At 39.5% G+C, this 18,479-nt stretch overlaps 1 protein-coding gene across 1 annotated transcript in view; it reads left to right on the forward strand.

Annotated features, from left to right (window-relative positions):
* The window catches only part of sorcs3 (sortilin related VPS10 domain containing receptor 3), a 232,244-nt gene that overhangs the window by 200,465 nt on the left and 13,300 nt on the right, over positions 1-18,479 (forward strand). The window contains exons 19-22 of the mRNA XM_038714563.1: positions 3,144-3,330; positions 10,208-10,341; positions 12,854-12,977; positions 13,513-13,625. Of these exons, the coding sequence (XP_038570491.1) occupies positions 3,144-3,330; positions 10,208-10,341; positions 12,854-12,977; positions 13,513-13,625 (558 nt within the window). The remainder of the gene's footprint in view (positions 1-3,143; positions 3,331-10,207; positions 10,342-12,853; positions 12,978-13,512; positions 13,626-18,479) is intronic.

Below are 18,479 nucleotides of genomic sequence, written 5' to 3' on the forward strand. Positions count from 1 at the left end.
GAATCATTTCTTTCAGTATTTTCATTTGGAATTTTAAAATGTTTGTATGTATGGTAACTGTTTGGATGCACAGTCCAAAACAAACGAGCAGGAAGAACTCAGATTCTAATTCTATTATTATGTAGGCCTATAAAAACACTGCAATAGTCAATCTTTTCTTCTCAAATATATACTGCATTTAAATTCAGGTTTACGTGTTTCAAATGTAACTACAACATCCACAACAGCACGGAGTGGACGGCATCAAAGGAGCCACAAGCCCTTCACAGATGCAGAAGTGCTCAGGAGAAAGTCCTTTGTGGTGAAGGCGCAATGCAAGCAAAACGCACAACCAATGTGCTGAATGGTTCCGCAATATGTGTGTTTGAGTCAGGTGTAGCAGAAATAATTACAAAATCAATGCATTCTAGAAGCTGGTAAATTTTACCCATTGGTGGTTTTAGGAATCCAGCAGTTCAACTGTTAAATGTGATAAATGGCAAATTCTTACTAAAAAATATAATTTACACTGCTTGCCTATTTGCATGGAAACCTTTTGTCTTTTAATATCTTCCATATGTTTTTGGCCACTTGTTGGCAACACAACTGAAAAACACAACAGGCTATGATAACCTTTTCCTTTTTACACAGTAAGCAATAAAAGAGCAACATTAACACCGATTTGGTGTCGTGTTTCTGGTCACATGTTAAGTCCCTTTCTTTTAGCTCTGCTTTTGGCCTTTTCCAATTAACCCCTGAGGGAAATATCTCTTTAGCTTCTAAATTAGCCACTGTGTTAACTAGCTACTTGTTAACTGTGTCACGGCCTGCTATCAGCACAGACAGAAACTTTTCTGGAAACGTAAATTCCTTTCAAACAGGGATGTTGTCCGCCCTTAGAAGCATCTCAGGAATTCTCTATACTAATATGTTTAGCTACATATATCAATATATTGGTTGCTATATAGTCACATTTGGACTTCTACTTAATTAATATTTGGCTTGCTGTAAATTTGTGCCTTGACGTTCTTCACATTCCAGATTAGAACCGTTTTCTCCTCTGTGAAATAGACTCTCCCCCAGGGTCATTAAAAGCTTTTCAAAAGACAAACAACCAGACAGCTGCTTTACAAACACAAACATCACCCAAGTGCTATACAAGTTATACTAAAGGCGATGGCCGTGCTGTTCACACTACACAACTTGCCGTCACAACAGCAGTCTTAAAGTCGTTGTGGCGTTCACACTACGTGACTGATCGGTGACAGGGGGTCACACACTACACGAGCTGACAGTGGCTGTGTCACGCGACGCTGGTCTCCAAACCACATTTTATCAAGAAAACACGTGAAATGTGAAACGGGAAATGAGCGATCCTGCACACGAAACAGCTGTTGTTTGTTATTATAAAGATGGCAACTATAAAGACAAAAAATATGGGTGAAAGGATGGATTAGCACACGCAAGTAGCAGGGATTGTCTGAGCCACAGAGAGAGCTGGAGGTCAGTAAAAAGGTGCAGCTCCCAGACAGCCAGTTTACTCATGACTGTGAGGTTACAACTCACAGCCCAACCAGGAGAACAACAAACGCACGTGTGCACATTTTCAGCTGAGGACTGCAGCTTACTTTGGCTTCAACTCAACAATCAATCATGATTTCAGCTAAATGATAAAGTTACTGTTACCTAGTCTGTGGTCCGCTGGCAGAACACCGGCTGCTATCTAATCAGGTGCTGTCCTGCTGTTGCTGTGGTGACATAAGTTTCGTTTTACGGTGGAAGGACGGTAACATTACAGAGTTGTTGATTTCTTTAGCTTGAAATAATCCCGTACTTTGGACACGTTCTTCTTTCTCTGTCTTCCTCCACTTTGCAAACAGCGCCATCATAATCACCTCGTGTTCACAGTGTCTGTCTCTGTCTATTAGACGGGAATTTAGCTTCTGAGTTCTTTTCAGACAGACTGCGCTGTCAGGAGCACAGAGCGCACTGAGATACCGCAGGTGTGTGTCTGATGTGATCAACAATAATGTTTACCTTACTACCTAAAGTCTTTGTTTACAATAATATAATTCTATTAAACTCTCTAAATCTTATTTTGTCTGTGAACAAGCTGCATTAAACAGTGCTTTCTAACTTCCACCTCACAAACACCTATACTTCTGTATTAGAAAAACTCTTTCCCCGTCTTTTTGGACACGTCAGACCCTGTTTTCTTTATTTCAGCCATTATGAATCTCTGAGCCGGTTGCATTGACTGTATTCTAACACTAAACCACTCTGTCGTTTTGCGTTTGTTGGTGATCAAAGAGTTCAAACCATCAAATGAAATATTTCGCTCAATTTCACATTGATTGGGATGTATGAAGGAAAGGTGTGCAGGACCTGGCGTACGCTGGTTTTATACATGTGGATATTTCTGTGTGTATATACTTTTGAAATTCTGAGTACGCCATCTTTCAATATGAAAGCTGCACAGTCTTTTATACATGAGGCCCCAGGTGATGTTCTTCCTACTAATAAAACACTAGAACTTAATAAGGAAAAACTATTCGGGGTGATGAGTCTAAACTTCTGAATTTAAACATTCTTATTTAGATCATGTTGTTGTAAAACACCAAACAGAATAAAACCCCATAAAAGAAGAGGTGAATCTCACTCATTTGTCCCTCCTGGCTCCCTAACAGCAAAAACAGGGATTTATTCACCTTAAACTGTGCGTACCTATAGTGGATCAGAACAGATGGGATTTATTTGCAGATGCTCCAGTTCAAAATGAGACCAAATGTCTGTATGGATGTCTTCTATTGACGTGTTATTTTTTTGTTTTTCGAAATCACCTACTGAAGTCTTTGATAGAAAGTATACTGTATATGTGAGCTTATGTATTACATGCGTGATATTGAGGTTCATATGTGACCGGAAGCTCTATTTATTTCTGGCCACATATCAGCGTCATCAGACCACTCACTGTTCTGTACATTGTATATACATTGTCATTTCTGATGACCTTTACTGTTTTCTTCTAGGCCTGTGTTTGGTAGCCCTCCCCTTTCAGAGGAGCCACCTGATGATCTTGTTTGGCCTTTCTGTGGTGGTGAAAGTGATGTGATGTGATAGCGTTCATCTATAGCTGAATGAGGCCTTGCTGTGCTGTGTTTCAGGGTGACTCTATGCGGACCAACATCCAGCTGGATTTTGGTGACGGCACAGCCGTGTCTTACTCCAACCTGAGCTGGACTGAGGAGGGGATCAAACATGTCTATAAGTCTGCTGGAATATTTCGTGTCACAGCGCTGGCAGAGAACACGCTGGGTTATGACACCACGACACTCTTCCTGCATGTCACATGTGAGTACTGCTACTTTCAAGGTAAAACCCCAATAACAAGGTCATTTTCATATATGTTTTTATTGAAATGGAAATGTTTGTCCACCTCACTTTTACTGTTTGAGGTTTATTTTGTTATTAAAGTTTCTCTGAGAAGTGTCCTCTTACTGTCCTGCCACAATGGTCTGGGAAAACAAATAATTATGTTTTGTCACTTTTTCTGAAAGCGTTGGTATTGGACGCCCTGAGATGAGAACAGTTTGGCTATGTATAGAGTTAAGGTTAGTTGTTAGATATCTATATTCTTTATTCTGCCAAAGACACAGTATTTATGGTCATGTTGGAGGCAGCTGTTTGTGGTGCTGTTGAACTGTACTGAGACTACAAAGAGGAGGTTTCTGTTATTTAGCCTACCCTTATTGATATGACATGGCACTGAAGGCTCTATATCGAACACCAGCGTGTAACCTGTTTGAGTCCTAATGTCCTGTGTAGAGTACATCCTGGGCTTTCTAGTGATGTCAAACAGATGGGGTCTGGCCAACATAGCAAATGTTCTGTCTTTTCAAAATGACGGGAATCACACCAACCGGCATCTATGGCCATAAGGGAGGGAAATGATCACCTTTGTATTGTTAGGGCCCGAGCACGAAACATGTGAGGTCCTTTTGAAACTGAAGGAATTATTTTTCTGCCGCCCTGAACACATGTACACGCCAACATTCACCCATAGTCATAGTGACAGCTACTGGCAACAGGAAGTGACTACTTCTGTGCTGTGATGAAGCACTTCTTGCAGGTTGGCTATATCTACTTCAGCTATTTCAGAAAACCCTTAAAACACTGATGATGTCATGTTGTAAAGTGTGTGAGTTTTCCTTCAACGGCATATCCCTGGCGTTGCTGCTAAGTTCCATGTTTCGCCATGAAACTGGAAGTTGTCATCACTTCACTGGACATGCTCAGATCGGTACCAAAATGTATGTTCTTCATAACAGTCCCAACAACATAAAGGTTGTAATGTTTTTTAAGTAAAAAAAAAAAAGGTTTCTTAAAATTAAATATGAATGTTCCATGATGAATGTGTTTTAAATTAGTTTTATATTGTTATATATAATAGTATAGCAAATTTATGGTTAACAATGCAATTTTTTTTTTGTCAAATTAGACCTGCTGTCCCCTACAAAGAACATGTGAAAAAACATAAATGAAATATATTTTTCAGAAAACACTTCTTTGTGACATATTTCTTACATCTAAATTACTGGAATTATGTAAACAAAATCAAAATTTAAAACATTTTTCATATTAATATTATAAAATCCATAAAGCTGGGATCTATTGCTGGACTTTTGTATAAGATTACATTAGTTTTAGCTAGGTGTATTTAATAGACTGGCAATAGACTGAGTAAAAATACTTTTTTTTTTCTTTTCACCATTGGTTATTCTACTGTTTCACCCATAGGGGTTTAAAATGCAGTTTAAAATATTACTTGAGCAACCACAACATTTACGTTCCCACAAATAGTTTATAAGTCAAGGCAAACAGTGAACCAAAAGCAGAATCTGATTTTTTTATTTTTTTTATTTGTATATTTTATGTTGCCTTGCTCCAGGTGCTAAAATATGTTCAACTGAATGACAGCCACACTGTTGATCCATTCTAAACTCATCTAAAATGAACTGCACTGACCTATACACGGGGTTATGTAATATAGCAGCTGGGATAAACTCCAAAAACTTTTGGGAGAAAGGTCATAAAAAACTTGCTTATGCAAGGTTTCACTGTGGGCAGAAACAGACAGAGAAGTGGGCCTTTAAGGCCACTGCAGCTAATTGCCAGTTATCTGAGGATACAACACCAGGCCAATGGCTTATTATAAAGTGGAACAGATTTCATACAGCAGCACACACAACAAATTACAGAATCATCTTGTTTTTCAGCTCTATTCAGACAGCAATAAAAAAGCATATCTTAAGTTTTTAAGAGAATTATGCAAGCTTCTCAGTAAGTGTTGAATTGTCTTTTTCTCTTGTCAGTTACTCATTCATCGATTTTTTCAATTCATTTTAATTTAACCTCTTGCTGTCCTGATGTGTCAGACAGTGTGTTTTGTGTTTCTACATTTCTGATGGCAATAATTTTAGCTGGATTTATTTCACAGTGCAGGTGATGCTTTGGGAAATGCCAAAACCTACTACAATGATTTCTCAGCTAAGCATATTTAACACCAGTGATTCTCTCTCGTCTCAATTACACACACACACACACACACACACTCTGAGCATCTCAAAGTGCGGATAAAGATTAGTTCTGGTTAAAGAGGATGAGAGCTAACAGAAGCCTCGGTGAGACGAACACCCCATACCGCAGCACTACACATTCGGGAGTTTTTCTATGAAAGTAGTGTATTACATCTGTCCACAGCGGGAAACTTCATCCCTGAGATTAGTGTAAAGCAACCTAGACCCATGTCACATCCTATCAGGTCCTATTAGATTCTTAGCGGGGAGGTTAGAGGCATTACCCACAAGGTAATGTCAAAAATACATGATGGTGTTTTTGCCCCCATTCATCATGAGCTGAACTCAAACATGTAAGACTTTATCTATGTACACAAAAGGCCTATTTCTCTCAAATGTTGTTCACCAGTCTGTCAAAATCTGTGTCAGTGAGCACTTCTCCTTAGCCGAGATAATCCATCCACCTCCCAGGTGTGGCGTATCAAGATGCTGATCAGACAGCATGGGTGTTGCACAGGTGTGCCTTAGGCTGGCCACAATAAAAGGCCACTAACAATGTTAGAAAATCATTTGATAATCTATTTTTCATTTTAAATTTCTTAAGTCAACTTTTAGAATGAATTTGCTTGGCGGGCCTATAAATCAATTGTGTCAGTGATCATGATGTCTCCCAAAATTGTGGTTAATTACTGCTAAATTGGCACAGCAAACAAGTTTTGAAAGAGATGTGATGTTACCTGGATTACCATTTTCTCAACATAATGAGGACATAACTGCAAAGGCTCAAAACAGTCTCTGACAACTTATTTTGTTTGTTGAAATGGCAGTTAAGTCTGATTATCAGGCTAGCACTGTTTACGTTTTCATAACTCACCATTCTGAAACTCTTGCTCCAGTCTATGTTACCAAGCTGGTCGGCAACGTGTACAGCTGAACCAAAGCTGTTTACCGGCTTCTCACTGACCCGCGTTTGTCTGCTTCTGATTGGCTAGTAGTCCTTAACTAGGAATGTACGCATGTGCATCTCCCAACAAAGATCATTTAGAGACAAGATGTATCACTCCATAGCTAAAACGAAGCCTTCAACACAGGGTGAAAAGAGGAGCTGCAGCAATGTGCGGTATGGATTAAAAAAGGTATTTTTTAAATCATGTAAACCTATTCTGGTACAACCCCTAAATAAGATTTTGAACCTGAAAATGAGCATAATATCACCTCTTTAAACTTAGACAAAACCACATGCAGGATGAGAACACAGGTAAAAAAAAATAAAAGTCCCTTTTATGCCCACCAGTCCTCCAGACCACCTACCAACAACTTCTCAGCATGACGTACACTATCTGCATTGGAAAAAATGTTGCCAGTGAAAATGATTTAGACAAAAATTGTTTCCTCCCAAACATATTTGGTACACTGCATTTTTGAGTTGTATATAAAGGTAATTTTTTAGGAGAAATGGTTGGCATTTGACAAAGAACATGTGATCAGAGTTCTATTCAGTTAGCTAGTTTCAAATTAGACACATTTGGTGAAGCTGCATCGGTTATACAGTAAATGGCCATATATTTAGGCATTTGGAAAGAATCCCCATCCATCATTTAATTTTACAGTTTGTTTATATATACAGTGGGTACGGAAAGTATTCAGACCCCTTTAAATTTTTCACTCTTTGTTTCATTGCAGCCATTTTCCAAAAATCAAAAAAGTTCATTTTATTTCTCAGTAATGTACACTCAGCACCCCATCTTGACAGAAAAAAACAGAAATGTAGAAATTTTTGCAAATTTATTAAAAAAGAAAAACTGAAATATCACATGGTTATAAGTATTCAGACCCTTTGCCGTGACACTCATATTTAACTCAGGTGCTGTCTATTTCTTCTGATCATCCTTGAGATGGTTCTACACCTTCATTTGAGTCCAGCTGTGTTTGATTATACTGATTGGACTTGATTAGGAAAGCCACAAACCTGTCTATATAAGACCTTACAGCTCACAGTGCATGTCAGAGCAAATGAGAATCATGAGGTCAAAGGAACTGCCTGAAGAGCTCAGAGACAGAATCGTGGCAAGGCACAGATCTGGCCAAGGTTACAAAAAATTTCTGCTGCACTTAAGGTTCCTAAGAGCACAGTGGCCTCCATAATCCTCAAATGGAAGACGTTTGGGACGACCAGAACCCTTCCTAGAGCTGGCCGTCCGGCCAAACTGAGCTATCGGGGGAGAAGAGCCTTGGTGAGAGAGGTAAAGAAGAACCCAAAGGTCACTGTGGCTGAGCTCCAGAGATGCAGTCGGGAGATGGGAGAAAGTTGTAGTAAGTCAACCATCACTGCAGCAATCCACCAGTCGGGGCTTTATGGCAGAGTGGCCCGACGGAAGCCTCTCCTCAGTGCAAGACACATGAAAGCCCGCATGGAGTTTGCCAAAAAACACATGAAGGACTCCAAGACAGTGATAAATAAGATCCTCTGGTCTGATGAGACCAAGATAGAACTTTTTGGCCTTAATTCTAAGCGGTATGTGTGGAGAAAACCAGGCACTGCTCATCACCTGTCCAATACAGTCTCAACAGTGAAGCATGGTGGTGGCAGCATCATGCTGTGGGGGTGTTTTTCAGCTGCAGGGACAGGACGACTGGTTGCAATCGAGGGAAAGATGAATGCGGCCAAGTACAGGGATATCCTGGACGAAAACCTTTTCCAGAGCGCTCTGGACCTCAGACTGGGCCGAAGGTTTACCTTCCAACAAGACAATGACCCTAAGCACACCGCTAAAATAACGAAGGAGTGGCTTCACAACAACTCCGTGGCTGTTCTTGAATGGCCCAGCCAGAGCCCTGACTTAAACCCAACTGAGCATCTCTGGAGAGACCTGAAAATGGCTGTCCACCAACGTTTACCATCCAACCTGACAGAACTGGAGAGGATCTGCAAGGAGGAATGGCAGAGGATACCCAAATCCAGATGTGAAAAACTTGTTGCATCTTTCCCAAAACGACTCATGGCTGTATTAGATCAAAAGGGTGCTTCTATTAAATACTGAGCAAAGGGTCTGAATACTTATGACCATGTGATATTTCAGTTTTTCTTTTTTAATAAATTTGCAAAAATTTCTACATTTCTGTTTTTTTTCTGTCAAGATGGGGTGCTGAGTGTACATTACTGAAAAAAAATTGATTTTTGGAAAATGGCTGCAATGAAACAAAGAGTGAAAAATTTAAAGGGGTCTGAATACTTTCCGTACCCACTGAAGCCCTAATCAAATATTTTTTATTCCGTTTTCCTGTGATAACGGGATAATTTTCTCCTGATTTCGAGATAACCATAATGGTAATTATAGTGCAGTTTGTTGGATCATTGGTTAGCTCACTTGGTAGAGCACAGGACTTATAGGCTTAAGGTTGTGTGCTCAGTCCTTACTAAAGACAAAATTTTTCTGTTTTATATTTTTCATAATCCTCTTCAACAAAGTTCTTATGAAAAGACTGTTTCACATGCTCACATTACTGTAAAGCACGTGCTGGATTCTGTGCGTTCTGGCGTTTGGTCCACATCCATCAACCTATGGACTTTTCATTTCCCCATCATTCTCAGGCAGAGGAAATTACTTCTCATTCAGGGGAATCCATGTAACGTTACACATTTCCTGACGGCTTTTGGAACCTTTGAAATAGCTGTTGGGAAATGTGTGATTGGATTCCCCTCAATCTCTTCATAACAATTTTGCTGAAGAGGATAATACACACACAAGAAGAAAAAGAAAGTCAACAAGAACAGGAATCAAATTAATCAAACTGAGCCCTGTGCTCTACCAACTGAACTAACCAGTGACACTGGTAATTGCTTTGAAATTATCCTAAAGAAACGCACCTGCCAAATGTATATGTATATATAATATGATTTTTGATAACGTCTTCAACCTTTTTGCATGTAGTGACTAATGCAATGAACTTGTGCCTAGATGTTTTGGGGGGTAAGATTATTCAACAGAGACTGGTATAATTCATTGTGATCAGCAGGACATAAGCAACTGATAATGTAGGAAACAGCAGACAGTTGTACATAATCATTTGCATCAGTGTGTCAAGTCATTTGCAATTTGTTCAAAACAATGAGAAAGTGCTTTTATGATGTGCACAAGTGACGAGATGATGTGAAGGTGGAACAATTAGTTCTGAGAATTTCAATTCTGATCTGAGAAATGCACTAAAGCGACTGAGAAAAACTGTAATGCACAGTTGGCAACAGCCAAAATGTTTGGATCCATCTAACTGTCCATTCTTCTTACCCACTTATTCTGTTTAGGTTATGGGGGTGAATCCTATACCAGAATGCACTAGACAAGATGCTAGGAAACATCCAGGAAAGGTTACCAGTTTATTGTGTGACTAACACACAAGGAAACCCTCACATTCACACCTTTTGGCTATTTATCATTTCAGCTGAGGTGCAGGGACAAAACCTGAGCACACTAAACCGTCGTATAAAAGTAATGGTGCATGGAGTATTTCTCTCCCTGAAACAAGCTTTACACCCCATGTACTGATCTAGCCAATTGGCTTTTTATTTTTTGAATAAAAAGCACACTGTCAAGTTTGCCTCATTAAAAGTAGCCATGCATAATATGAACTCCTCTGTGGTGTTTCTATCTTAGGTCCAGTGGAGCATGTCCAGCTTCTCGCTCCCTTCGTGGTCATAAGGAACAAGGAGGTGAACATCACAGCAGTGGTCTTACCCAGCCACTCACGTACTGTCACTTACTTCTGGTGGCTGGGAAACAATACTGAGGTAATTCTTCCAGGACAAGACTCTTAATACACATTCCAGTATTTGTTTGTATTGCATGTTACTGTATGTTAGCCTTCATCTGTGCCATTTAAATCCATACTATATCAAAGCTAAGCATTATCATCAAGTAACTTGGTAAACATTACCTTGACATGAAGACAATACTTGCTTGAGAAGTGTATCTAACTTTGAGAACATACACACAGTGATGTAAAGACCAGTGTGAGCTGCAATTAAAGTCTATTAACCACGTGGACCCTGGCACCTATTTCCAGTAAAAACGTCTAAAATAACACACCCAAAATAAATCAGTAATATCTCCTCAACCATTAGGCCTAGATGCATAATTCTGGTCTCCTTTGAAAGGTCCACAGCTAAGGAATATAAATCCATTGTACATTAACATATTTATTTTACCATTACAGACTACATGGAGATGAAATACAGAAAAAATATATTTTCATCCTCAATCCTAAAAAAAAGCTATATTTTAATGCAATAAACCATCAAAACCATCATAAGGTAGATTATAATGCAACTGAATATCTTCTAATACACCTGGAATACAACTGTAACTGTAAATTTGATGAAAAGAAACTGATTTACAACAGTTATTATGCAATCTTTCAAAAATATACCTGGCTAATGTCCATGTTTTGGCCATATTTACTGTTTATATGTTCACTTTTATTGGGAGTTATCTTCAAAACATTATTTCTCTCCATATAACCACGTTCCAAATAACATAAAGCTTCCAAAACATTTAAATATTGATTAAAAACAGTCAATATATATGACCAAAAACACTCCCATGCATTACAGGCGACAGCTTGAGCAAGGGGGCTCTTTCTCTTTGTATTGAAGAGACGAATCGATTGATATCCTGCATGTCTGTGTAGCTCCTACGGGACGCCAGCAGAGGCCGATAAACACCGCCGATAAATCTGACGACAGAAACGAAACTTACCGACGAAGCCGACCTCATCAAGATGGCGGCCCGTCCGACAGTCTCTGTTGACAAAAAGGACCGATGTTTTTGGAGGGAAAACAGCTAGAACAGCGAAAATCGATTACGTCCCCTGTATCGGGCAAGTCCGTTACCAAGTTTAAACTGTTCACTGGCACACCATGGTTTATCCAGCAAACAACTATTTTGACTTTATCAGGGAGGTGTCTGTGGTTACTTCCAGTTTGCTTCAATCAATCATCTGACTTATAGATCACAACAAATTTTGTGGTTGTAGTTGTTGCTGTGCATGTGATCATTTTGCTACTATCCACCTTCTATAAGTTCAACACGCAGCAAAACTGTGCAGTTTGTAGCTCAAATAGAGGAAATGGTTAGCAATATTACATAATCAATTTAATAATAATTGTCCGAGACAAAATAGTCTTACTTTTAAATTAAAGTTGCTTTCATACAATTTCTCCTCATTGATCTGTCTGTTCTTGCTGGTAAATTCATGTATAATTATGAGGGAACTCAAGTGCCAGTAAAATCAGCTCTTGTATCATTTCCATCGCTGCAGTTTCTCTGGTTAGCATCGTCGCACAGTGAGTTGAAAAAGTTGAACCAAAAACATCATAAACTCTGAATGCAGCCACAAAGAGCCTGTTCACAAGAGCGGCAGTCGCCCTCCCTCTTTTTCCTGGGGCCAGCGACCTCGGCCACACGTCTGCTGTCATGTTTACATCGAAAGCAACTGAGATGGCGGCAACCGCTTGGTGTCTGAAAGCAGAGAGTCTACAACCACCTGGCAGTTCTGTGCCATGCTGTACTTAGACACAGCAGTGGTTTGAGCTAAATACTTCAATCACATTGCAAAACATTAAACATGCTGACATCTATCAAGTTCACCACCTTTGTGTAGCATGCTAGCATTTGCTGATTAGCACAGTACTGCTGGGGCTGACGGGAATGTCTTTCATTTTGCAGGGATTTGGTCATAATCTAAAGTATTGGAAAATTTTGCAAATTGACCTGATGTAGGCGCTACATGTGTGACTGTATTCAGGGAATTTTTTAAAAAAGAAAGCCTTAGTTAAACTTCCCTGAATAAATGAAGGTTTAAAAAATCTCAAGTTATTACTATTCGTCCTAAGGGAGTCATGAATGTTAATAGCAATCCATGTAACAGATGAGATATTTCAGTCTAGACCAAAGTGGTGAACCAACAGACCGACAGTGCCACCCCTACAGCTATGCTGCTAGCATGGCTAGAAAGTGTTTTAAAATCTCTTTCATCCCTTAATACTAATAGATAAGACAATCTGACATTGACCTTAACACACCCCTACTTTAGGTAAACTTGACATTGCTCTAACAAATTTCAGTTTTTTGATAAGAAAAGTCACATCACTGATAATGAAGCCAGAGTCAACCTCGCACACCACTCTTGGGCAAGATAGCAGAAAATGTCTGTTGACTAAAGCATTGTGTACTACAGAGGGGCTGTGCCACATGCTTGAGAAGTGGGACATTATTTTATGCCTGTACCTTTTGTGCTTGCAGCCAGTGATAACGCTGGACGGGAGTATCTCATACACCTTCCCCAACGAAGGAATGCACACCATCACAGTCCAAGTGGCTGCAGCCAACACCATACTGCAGGATACCAAGACCATAGCAGTCAAAGGTCAGTATATTTGTTTTCTAATTGTGTCCTGGAGCTCATAATAACAGTTAACAAGTCTGTACTTCTGGCATCTTTTTAGTTTAAAAATGCGGTTTTATGGAAAGCAGTGAAATACTTAGAGAATATATCATATAGTCAGCTATGTATTTCTACGGTCTCTGTTGTGGGTAAAATGTTGCTGAAATAAAATTGCTCCTACTTGAGTAAAATATATCAAATTACTGTTAGAACCTCTAAAAATATGTCTTCATTTGAAATGAAGTAATCTCGCAGCAAGTATCTGTAAAATGCTATGATTTATTACCAGTGGATGGGTTGGCGTAAAGCTGTGACATTTTCTAATTATCTAGAAGTGCATCTGGTACACGTAGCCAAAGGGAAGTTCGGGGGACATGAGAAACCCTCTTCTTTTCATCAAGTGTTAACTACCTGAAACTCAGCTTGAGCAAAATGACAGTTGGCACAGCTCCCTGAGAATAATGCCCCCGGATCCAAGTGAATTAATGGCTGATTCTCCCCCGACTCTCCTCAACAGAATTCTTCAAATCTCTACTTTTATCGTTCTCGCCTAATCTGGACGAGTTCAACCCCGACATACCCGAGTGGAGACAGGATGTGGGGAGAATAATTAAAAAGGCTCTGCTGCAAGTGAGTGATTTTCATTTTCTCTGTCCTTCCCTCTCGGTTCTTTCCATACTTCTATCTGTCTTCAGCTCCTTTCCTTTCTGTCTTTTTATCGACTACTTTCTTTGTCACCCTGCTATTTCTCAGTTATTTCCTATACCCCTATTACCTTGCCCAATACGCTGGGCTCATTGGTGTGGTAAACGCCCTCGGGCCACACTGTGATTCATCATCAGACAGGTATGAAGATGCCTCTGCTTTCCTTCTCTCCCAGGATAGTTTCATGAGTGCTGATGCCTTCATTTTAAAAGTCACCAATAAAAGGATCTCAGAACCTCAAGAATGGGGGCTCATTAGGGACCTATGAGTGACGACACCTGTGTCTAAAGTGTGCCTGTGTGTGTGTGTGTGTGTGTGTGTTGGCGTACTTGAATGTAGGAGGGGTGCAAGTGCTCTCAATGTGTGTGGGAAGCTCACCCATCACAGTTAAGTGGTACTCGTCTCCTCATTCACAGCTCATGAATAGTGGACTACATTTGGTGTGCTGTGCTCTTGACCATCTTACTAACATACTGAGCGGTAGAGCTGCAGGTGGGTGCTTTTGGAGGAATATAGGGTAAGGGGGATCTCATGAACAACCCGGATGACCCAGACTCACGCCCATGCTTTTGAGCCAAATGAGTTCCCTTTTCCTGGACTGTGATATCATTAAATCATCAAGTTTATTCTGATGACACTATACAATCAGAAACATATTGCGACCATCAACAACAGAAGTGAGTTTCTGCTAAATTATTAAGACTGAATCAATATTAACAACCCTGTAGACACACCGGTTGTGGGTATGTTTGAACTCACAAACAGGGGTGTAAATTTTACTCTTAAATTAATCACCAGGGCAATTGAGGCATTCTGAAGCTATTAAAGGCTTGTGTAATTCACTAATCACATAGCTTGGCATGAAAACTGGCATGTTCTGACTCTTAGCTCAGTCACGGTCAAAATAGTTTTTTGTGTGGTGGAAATGATGTGCATGTGGCTTAAATTTATATTGAGACTGGCTTTTAATATTTGTGTGACATCATGTTACCACGTTGTTTACTTTATTGCAAAAGCCAGTAATGTGTTTCATGTCACTTCAGCTACTTTGTTGAGTGAATTTGATCAAGACCTGTTAACTTGTCAGTTATTTTCCACTTCACAGCAGGCCAAAATCAAGGGGTGGATCACCAACTAGGTAAAGCGGGCAACTGCCCTTGGGCCTGAAGGATCCAGGTTCACTGTTTGGGAGTTGAGTGGTGCATACTGTAATGCAAAAAAATTGCAATTCATCAAATCACCACAAAGCTCAGTGCAAAATGATAAGGGCCTTAACCCTGTTGTAGAGGGGCCTGAGTTAAAATGATCGTTATTATTCCAGTTCTTATTTTGCATACATGGTGCACACAGAAAGAGGACTGTGGATGTTGTCACCAGCTCACTTACACTGAAATTAATTTGATTATGGATCTCTTTAGGGCCAGAATAAAAAGCAGGAATGACTACAGGAAGCAAAACGTGTATCATATTGTCTCCTTAAAGGAGACCTATTATACTGCTTTTCCAATCCTATATTGTAGTTCTGTGACTCCTGTATGCTTTTTATGATTCAAAGTTAAAAAAAATAAATTTCTATCTTATACTGGCCCTTCATATATTGCTTCATTTCAGCCTCTCTCTGAAACAGGCTGTAGATGGTCCTGTGTCTTTAAGCCCCCCCCCCAAAAGGCCACTGTCTTCTGATTGGCCAAGACCTGAAGCATGTTAACAGGCTGTGGTTGGTACGGACAGACTGAGCGTAGCTGTGCGGAGCAAATGACCATAAATGGAAAACTCTGTCTAGTGCTGTGTGTCGTCAAACAGAACCGTTGGTTGAAAAAGCTGCTGAAAACTCAGAGCACTCAGAACAGGAGGAAATCTGAGGTTTTTGCTCACAGGGATTTCTTTAAAATACTTTCACCTCATTATTTGAAGCTTTGGCCATGATCTCACGACACACTGATATACTCACCTCTACAAGTCAATGCTGATCAGCTAACCTCTTCTGATTCCCAGCACTGGGTTGCACCAACTATGTGTAATTTCAAACTTAGCCTAGTTTGAACGTAATTTCTAACTTAAGTCGGACTTTACGTGCTACTAACGTTTTAAGGGTTGCACCAGCTGAAATACGTCCAACGTAGACATAAGTTACAACTTAAATCTTACACCCAACATTGTAACATTGTAGATAAGTCATAAAACATGGAAAAGCATAATAGGTTTCCTTTAATAGTGTTTTTAGACATATCTATTATTTAAGATAGATTTGAAAGACTGTCATCTTTTAATTAAATACCCAAAACAAATTATTATAATTAGCTACTAATTAATACATACTGTATAATATGAACCGAGGCAAGAAGAAATGAGGGATCATTAGTGGCTCCAGGCCCCAGCAATGGATTAATCTGCCTGCATATTGTGAGTACTGTCAAGTCCCCAAAACACTCTGGTTCAACTACTTTTTCTCCTCCATTACATGATGACTACCACCATTGCTCGACTTTTTCAGCAAGGAGAAACCAAGATCTGAATTTGTAAAAAAAAAAAAATAATTACAGAAAACAAGAGTTCTGATTTAAATCATTTTTGCCCATTTGTGGGTAAAATCAAATGCTGGTTGAAAAGGAGAACCACACTTTACTTAAATGTGTTTCAGTGCCACAATACACAGTAGAAAGCTCTACGCTGATCATAGAACTAGGGTTAGAATACATAACCATCCTTACAGAGTCTCCCTTAAAATGAAGTGAAGTATTAAAATGGAACGTTGGGTGAAAACAGTGACAGGTGCTGTATGTGTTTAAATTATATTACACTTGTGGATTGTGGCTGATATGTCACTTTTGTTTGTTTTTATCATCACATGTCACTGCTACCCATATGAAACGGCTGTAGATCTGTTTATGAGGCTGGAGGGGACACAAAGTTCATTTCCGGACAAACATAAATCAAGTGGTGACAGGAAGGGTTATTTTACTCTATTTTGTTATGGTTGAGAATTCTTGCTTGAGACAGAGGCCAGTCCACAACTCCTCAACAATAAAATAGGAGATGAGATAGGGAACAACTTGCAATTAAAGTCAAGGTCCATTTAACTGAGGTGACGTGCTGTGTGGTCCTGTTGCTGAATCTTTCAAGTCATGACTTTGCACTCTTCACCTAGGCTCATTTCGGTATCACTGCCTCTACCGGTCCTGAATGCACATTCAGTAATGGAGGTCATTTCATTCTATTCAGTCTATCTTCAGTCACCTCCCTCTCACATTCCCTTAACGTGTCTCAGCTCAAACTCATACAGTTTACAATGTTCATACTCCCCCATAGCTTCCCTTGAAGGTTAATGCAAGCTATCAAGCTATCATCTCCTTATTGCTTCCCCAAAGGCACCGAAATACTTTCTCTTTAACTGATGCATGGCAAATCATGCACATTAATGTGATATTTTCATCTTTTTGCTATAATGTTGATAATTAACGTATTATAAAATCACTAGAAGGCATATTGTGTTTTAAGAGAGTCCCCTTTCAATAACTGATTTCAGTTAATATAAGGATTCCTTTTTATAAACACATCACATTAGCGTTGCTTTAAGTGAGTAGAGATCAGAAGTAGTGTTGTACTGTATAGCCTGCACGATGAGAGCAACATCTCATTACAATTAATAAAACATCTTTGTAGCAATGCTTTGCTTAAAGGGGACCTATTATACTGCATTTCCTGCCCTTTATTGTAGTTCTGTGACTCAGCATCGGTCTGAAACAAGCTGTAGATGATTCTGTTTCTTTGTGAGCCTTTTGAATTTGAACACTTTTAGATTTGCAAACAAAGCTTTTGGATGACATTTTTAATCACAAATTTGTGAGTGTGGATGGTGTTGCTGTCAAACCTGTTTTTGGATTGCATCATAAAGACACAAAAATCACTCCATCAAAATAAATGTCATTACCATCAGCTTCATGTGTACTTTGTGTATAGTGCTAATTCGCAAATGCTAGCATGCTAAACTAAGATGACGATAATGGTAAACATTAAACCTGCTAAACATCAGCATGCTAACACTATGGCTGTGAGCCTGAGTAGTGTCAAAATATGTACTGTATCTGTAGAGGCATAACACCTTTTGAGTTTGCATGCATACGGTTTCATTCCAGTGCTGAGTCCCTCTAGAGCTTATCTTCTTCAAGTAGTATTTCTTCAGATAAACTTGCAAAATATTGCACTGTGGAATCTTTGTATCAAACAAAGTTGAGCCAGGCTTCCCGGCAGCAGGTAACCTTGTCCTCGATGAGTGTCTCACTTCATGTCATGCTTGCCATCCCAATGTGATTCTTGTATCCAGCAGGAAAATTTCAAAGCATCTAAAGGGGGCACTCCAAAGCATTCAGCCAGATTTTTAAACTAATGACTGATTGCTATGAGAACAAACATGGTCAAAGTGTTTTTATTTTTCTTCAGAGGCTATTGCCTCTTCTGTCATCCGATTCATTTTATCTTCCCCTCTGCCACCCCTCCTCTCAAGTCTATGCCCACGGCTATCATTTGTCCACTACTTTGGTACTCAAATAGTGATTTCTGTGCTTGATAATTGATGTGCTTTGGCTATACCCACTCCATTATCCACCCAGGCCACTGAGAAAACATAAAAACATCACAGGCTCTAAAATGAAGAGTGATCACCACCCGGGCCCAACCTCCCTTGCTTGTAGAAACTGGTTAAGAGCTAAGAGCTTTAAAAAATTGTTCTAGAAACAAAAACAGTGTTGGACTTCACCTTTTTATCAAAAAATAATAAAA

This window comes from Micropterus salmoides, unplaced genomic scaffold (assembly GCF_014851395.1).
Source record: "Micropterus salmoides isolate LMB-PRFRI ecotype aquatic unplaced genomic scaffold, ASM1485139v1 Ms_hic_scaffold_12, whole genome shotgun sequence".
Lineage (NCBI taxonomy): Eukaryota > Metazoa > Chordata > Actinopteri > Centrarchiformes > Centrarchidae > Micropterus > Micropterus salmoides.